Raw genomic sequence first — 7,020 nt, forward strand, 5'->3', positions numbered from 1 at the left:
CTTACTCATAATCACAACATACGGGTCACATTTTAAAGGAACTAAAATCACCCGGCCCGCTAATGAAGCCTAGTTTTTTTTTTTAACACAAATTTGGATCACTGACAGACCACTGAAGTATCATCGTGCCACCAGCGGAACCACACGATCATATTCATCTCCACTAGGCAATAATGTCTATACACTAATTCGGAAGGAAATCCAATAAATCTGGAAAAACGTACTTGTGGGAGTCGGACTCAGAACCTAATCGTCTCTAATCCTTATCTCACCTCCAAAATTTAAATATCACTTTTTGAATATTTCAATTGGTGAATTTCTGGGCGTAGATCTGTTGTAGGTTGTACTCCTCCAGACCCAACTACATGTACCAATCGGCCCATGTGAGCATTTGTTTTGAACTTTGAAGGCATACAATCTTTGATGTACATATTTCATAGCGACATTTCTTAATTCCTAACCGAACTTCACAAATCACAATATGATTCGATTGGTTTTTGGAAATTTTAGGCTGAATTTTTACGTATGGTCATGAAAATTGACAAAATAAGCCGGCGGTTTGGCCGTAAACTGAACTCTAAAACACTCGAAATCATATCCAAACCAAACCCTATACATTTCAAACTGAATAGTTTTGATTTGGATGGTTCGTTAGTGTTTATATCACCCTAAGCCCTGTCCCAAACATGATGCCAAAAGTGAAGAACGAATTGCTTAATGACCCATTATATTTTTATATAATTATTTTATCCGCATTCACTTTTTATTTTAAGTCTTCTTCAAATAATCTAGGAAAATTGGTTTTTAATAAACCAATCTTTGTCCCGTTGGTAAATAATAATCTTACCTACGTAATTGGTATACAATAATCCTACCTATCAACATGTTGGTACTCAATGAACTCCCGTTAATTTTTTTAACTGAAGTTAATTTTTAAGTTTTATTTATTACACAAAAAGTCTCTGTAGTTGTAATTTACTAGTTTTAACTATTTTATAAAATAAAAAAACCTCAAGGGACTATAATTTACTAGTTTTAAAATAGTTAAAACTAGTAAATTACAACTACAGGGACTGTTTGTGTAATAAATAAAACTTAAAAACTAACTTCAGCTATAAAAAAATTAACTATAAAAAAATTAACGGAAGTTCATTGAGTACCAACATGTTGATAGGTAGGATTATTGTATACCAATTACGTAAATAAGATTATTATTTACCAACGGGACAAAGGTTGGTTTATTAAAAACCAATTTTCTAATAATCTATTTTCCTAAATTTGGCGTTGTATTGTCCATACATAGGACAAATGTAGCGTTTTGATTTTCTCTCGGATGTAATACTTGGTGTAAAAACTAACTTTGTAGGCCAATTTCTGTTCGTCATATTTTGTTCACTTATATATTTTTTTTGTCGTTCAATAAAAAACACCATACGGCTACCATCATCATCATTATACTTATGTTTGGCATGAAGCTTTTAGAAGCTTCTAGCTTTAAGCTTTTAAGAAAAAACTCCAACTCAATAAAAAAGTCTTGTTTGGTTGAAGTAGCTTGAAGCTTTTGGTTGAACGCTCCTACTAGTAGCGTTTAGAAAGAGCTACAAGCTTTTAGGGAAAAAATTGACTATTTTAACCTCTAAAAATAATAAACTTTTTAGTTATGTCCATTTTATACATTTTATTAAAAGCTCAAGTTACTCTGCCAAACACCTAAATATATCTAAAAAGTTAGAGCCACCAGCTAGCTACTTTTGCCAAACATATCCTTAGTAAACCCCACCAATAGCAATACTAAGATAGAGTCTAAGAAGTAGACAACCTTACCTCTTCCCCATACGACTACCACTAAACTAATCTCAGGGTTAAAATTTCAAACAATCTCTTTTCTTTTTTATTTTTTATTTTTTTATTTTTCAAACACTCTCTCAATGCTTCTTAGCAATCCTGTTTTGTAACATGTTAACTTCCATCAAACATCTAACACTTGTTTCCCGCCATACCAAAACACACACCCTTTTCACCTCTTCCACATCCAACAATTTTGCTTCATCAACTCACCAAACCCTCAATCACCTCCTTGAAAAATGCCAATCAATGATAAAACTTAAACAAATTCATGCTCAAATCATCGTTCATGGACTCCATGAAGACACATTTACCGTTAGCAAATTAATATCCTTCTGTGCTCTGTCCGAAACAGGCGATTTACAGTATGCACACCAGGTGTTTGATCATATGCCTCAACGAAATAAACACATGTATAATAGTTTGATCAGGGGGTATGTCAACAGTGACAATTCAATAAAGGCTCTACACCTTTTTCGTCAAATGATTTGTGTTGGGACTTCGCCGAATGAGTATACTTACCCGTTTGTTCTTAAGGTGTGCGCGGTGTTGGCTAGACGTTTAGATGGGGTTTTGATGCATGCTCGGGTTGTTAAGTCGGGATTTGAGTCGCATGTTTATGTGCAAAATGGGTTGATTAGTGTGTACTGCAGTTGTGGGGATCTTAAGGATTCGAGAAAGGTGTTTGATGATATGGTTGATAAGAGCGTGGTTTCGTGGAACACGGTGATTGGTGGGTACTCTAAGTTGGGCGATTGTAAGGAAGCGTTTTTGTTGTTTCGAGAAATGAGGGAACTTGGTGTCGAGCCTGACGACTTTACGTTTGTTAGCCTATTTTCTGTTTGTTCACAGAACTGCGAAGAAGTATTAGGAGGATTATTACATTCGTATATTGTAACAACTGGAGCTCATTCGTATATTGATGTTTATGTGCAAAATGCTATAGTGGACATGTATGCGAAATGTGGGCGTTTGCAATCGGCTCAAGCGTTCTTTGACCGAATGAGCCATAAAAACGTGGTTTCATGGACGTCTATGGTCAGTGCATATTCCAAACACGGTCTCGTTGAGCCTGCAAAGAACTTATTTCACCAAATGCCTGTAAAAAACGTCGTTTCTTGGAATTCAATGATTTCATGCTATCTACAAAAAGGTTGGTATAGTGAAGCATTAGGGCTCTACAATGACATCTTTAAAGCAGGAGTAACTCCCGATGAGACAACTCTGGCTAGCGTTCTTTCAGCATGCTGTCAACTTGGTGATTTAGAAACAGGAAGAAAGATCCATGATTATATTTCTTCGAACTATGCAACACCAAGTGTCACATTATACAACACATTGATAGACTTATATGCTAAATGCGGGTTGTTAGAAACTTCTTGGGCTTTGTTTTCTAACATGCCCGAAAAGAATCATGTTTCTTGGAATGTAATGATCGGGGCACTTGCTTTACACGGGCGCGGTTTTGAAGCCGTTGAACTCTTCGAGAGCATGCAGGCACATGGGATACACCCTGATGAAATCACGTTCATGGGCTTGCTTTCCGCTTGTTGTCATAGTGGTCTTACAGAAACCGGTAAATACTACTTTGGCAAAATGCGAGACATGTACAAAGTACGACGTAAAATAGAACACTATGCTTGTATGATTGATCTTTTTGGCCGATTAGGGCTATTTGGAGACGCTATTAAACTAATAAACGAAATGCCAATGAAACCGGATGTTGTAGTTTGGGGTGCGTTGCTTGGGGCTTGTAGAATCCATGGGAATATCGAAATCGGGAAACAGATATTGAAACAAGTGCTGGAGTTAGAACCGTATACTTCAGGAATCTATGTGCTTGTTTCAAACATGTTTTGTGAAGCGAAAAGATGGCAAGATGTGAAGAACATAAGGAGATTAATGAAGGATCAAGGAATTAAGAAGAGTAAAGGTGTTAGCTCGGTTGAAGTTGATGGTAATACGTACGAGTTTACAGTTGATGACAAGAGAAATGAGTTGTCGAGTAGCGTGTATGAGTTGTTGGATCGGTTAACCCTTCATCTAAAGTCGTTAGAGATGGAATGTGATATTTGGCAACCTTCGACTCACTAGTACAGTTTTATTTGCTGAGGTATAGCTCCATGTTGTTGATCAACTGTTTTTAATTTTTTTATATTTACAGAGATTTAACGGCTTTTACAAAAAAATAGAATCTTTTAATGGTCCAAAAGATTAACAAGTGAATACACTAAAGAGAGCTAGATGTAACGGCCCGTGTGAGTTACAAGTCGCAATGTCGATTCCAGAATTATGTAGAGCATTTGAGGAGCTTCAAGACCTTTAAGAAAAATTCTGGAAAAGGGCCACACATTTATCTCTAGATTAGTCTAGAGATTGCTTGGTAGATATGTGAAAACTGAAAAGAATGACTTGAGTCTTAGAGACATCATGAAAATAAGCTAGATACTTTGTAGAATAGTGTAGATTAAAATATATGATGGCTAGCATCTATAAATATGAGGCTGATCATTTAAGCTCCACACTTCCAAAGTTCTTTAGTTTACCTTGTAAGATCTCAATAAATTCTCTTTGTACTTAATATAGTGTTTCCTTTGGTTAGGAGTCTACACCCTATGGCATAGAACAATGCAAGTAATAAGATGTGTTCAAATAACACTAAATACTAACATTCATAAACCATAAATTAACCATAAACACTTACAACTCAACAAAAAAGGTACTTGATTAGGTTTATTTACTCTGGGTTTGCGCCATCAGTTTTTTTTAATATATATTAAATCTCCTAAACTTGATCAACTTTTTCAAAGAATTGATATGCTTAGGAACGATACACAGTGGGTTTCCTTGAGATGAACTCTGTGAACACTTTTTTTATATTATTACGAGACAAAATGATGAAGAATTAACTATTTTCTTTGACTTTTGATGAAAGATACGTCGAATAAAAGACTAAATTTTGCATTGGATTTTTGTTATTATAGAACGTAAATATCAGTCTCTTTATTTTGAGTGTGATAGAACAGTTGCAACAACAAAATAAAGTAATGCATGTCATGTCCCGCTAACACTAGAAGGAAATACATGCTAATAAACTACGTATGGGATTACTAGGTAACTAAATATGTAAACTTTTTTAACATGCCCCGCAAGTAAGAATGTGTGTAGCAAATTAGCAATGTGAAAGGAGATGAAGCAAGTCTAGACAAAATGTTTGTAAAGGTTAAGAAGAAAGGAGATGAAGCAAGGACAAAATGTATGTAGAGAAATGGAATGATTTTTTGTGGTTTGGATGTTTATCACTATATTCTATAGTTTTTATTCCGGTTCGAGATGGTAAAAAATAATATCAAATCTGTTGGAAACTACATGATAAGAACTAGTTTGGGTCGGGCAACAAATGTTTATTGGCAAAGCGAACCTTCATTATTCATTATGATTTATAACGCTGAAGATACATGGATGTTATAGATTTTCTTCGGTTAAATCAATAGCAATTTAAGTAATATCATTCCATTGTTCATATGGTTTATATCAAGGACAATTGAAGTTAAAGAGAACCATAAAACATTTAAACCGGAAGGGAGGCGATGTGTGTAAGTTAACAAGTTTGAGGGGCATCTTTGCAAAATGGAGAGGACACGTTATATATTAACACCAGTTAGCAAATCATATGTGATATAATTTTTTTGAACGTATGTGACATAATTTCGTTATTCTCTACGCTCACCCAAAATCAAAGGTTTGGAAAAAAGGTTGCCGCAAAGACTTGAAAGTGCGCCCTTTCCAAAGATTTTAACCCAAAACAAGGAAGTCATTGAATTTCAAGCCCTCTCAATCCAAGACGAGTTACCTGTTGAAGATACTACAATCACTGATCTGCTTGATCCTGACAATGTTCTAATTGGTGGTCATGAAGAAATCCCGGGTGAGTTGATAGTTATTCAAATAGTAAAAGACATCTACATTCACTGGATTCCACATGAGGGGTACGTTTGTGCATGCAACGGTCTCTCGGAGGTAACAAATTAACTAGAAACATGTTATAAAATCAACGATAACCAAAAAGTTGATATGTGAATTGACTTGTTTCTTCTATTTTGACACATTATCGTGAAAAGAAGATCGTCATATTAGGATTCTTGTTTAAAAAAAGACACTAATGTGATTCGTAATGAGAATGTTGCAATGTATTTATATTGTCTTATTTTATGTTAATAAAAATGTCAGTTACTTCTTCTTTTTTTTTCCTTTTGGGATGACGGATACAGTGAAAATATTAGCTATTTTTTTCTTTATTTATTATAACTTTTTATTCTTATTTTTTTTAAGCTTAAGGTTAAGATATCAAATGAAAGATGAATGACCTTAGATAAAGAGAAAAACTTGACATAGGTTACTTTGAAATTAGGTTACTAGTTTTATAAAGTTACCTAATTTTTCTATTTATGTTTAGAGTTATTGACAAAAATAGTTCATGTGGTTTTGTGTGAGTCATCTTATTGAAGTCTAATTTAAGTTCTAACACTAATACCCATTAAAAATATGTATAAATTGACTTTTTATTCTTTTACAAAATGAACAAAACAATTATTTATATAAGTTACTAAAAATAATAGAAAAAAATAAAATAAAACATCACTGCTTCGTCCCCACTGTTATCCAGCGACCTAACAACCCAAAATCGATCATAAAACCCAACATAAAATCGAAAGGGATGATGAAGATAGGGAATATGGTTTGGCAAATAGCGCTTGCAAGCAGGTTCAAGTGTAACTTCGCTGAGCGATGGGTGACTTAAGGAAGAAAACATTGTGTGTGTGTGTGGGGGGGGGGGGGGGGGGCAGGTTCTTTTATTTGTTTTATTGAGCAAATGACATAAATGGTACATAATGTTCTATAAAAGGTTAAAAATAATCATGTTATACAAATTTAAGTGACGGAAATTAATGTTTGGATCTATACTTGTTGTAAAATGAAAATCATATAACTCAAACATGCAAGTTTTAAGTTTGACCCCAAATGGGCGATACTTCAACTCATTGTCAATAGAAAACGACCCAAAGTCCGCTTAACGGTTTATTTTGTGGCTTATCGCCATTACAAGGATCAACATGACATATAGATAAATCCAGACGCAATAACAAACATACAAAAATATACGAAAATATAGAC

General features: G+C 34.4%; 1 protein-coding gene across 1 annotated transcript; it reads left to right on the forward strand.

Annotated features, from left to right (window-relative positions):
- Nucleotides 1–1,901: 1,901 nt before the first annotated feature.
- On the forward strand, nucleotides 1,902–5,338 carry LOC110908803 (pentatricopeptide repeat-containing protein At2g22410, mitochondrial). Its single transcript, XM_022153793.1, has one exon. It carries the CDS (start codon nucleotides 1,957–1,959, stop codon nucleotides 3,937–3,939), a length of 1,983 nt encoding a protein of 660 aa, XP_022009485.1. The 5' UTR covers nucleotides 1,902–1,956; the 3' UTR covers nucleotides 3,940–5,338.
- The last annotated feature ends 1,682 nt before the right edge of the window (nucleotides 5,339–7,020 follow it).

Source organism: Helianthus annuus, chromosome 14 (genome assembly GCF_002127325.2).
Source record: "Helianthus annuus cultivar XRQ/B chromosome 14, HanXRQr2.0-SUNRISE, whole genome shotgun sequence".
In the NCBI taxonomy this organism is placed as follows: domain Eukaryota; kingdom Viridiplantae; phylum Streptophyta; class Magnoliopsida; order Asterales; family Asteraceae; genus Helianthus; species Helianthus annuus.

What these genes read in the sequence shown, in the direction of transcription:
- LOC110908803 (XM_022153793.1), top strand. Translation starts at nt 1,957, where the DNA reads ATGTTAACTTCCATCAAACATCTAACACTTGTTTCCCGCCATACCAAA.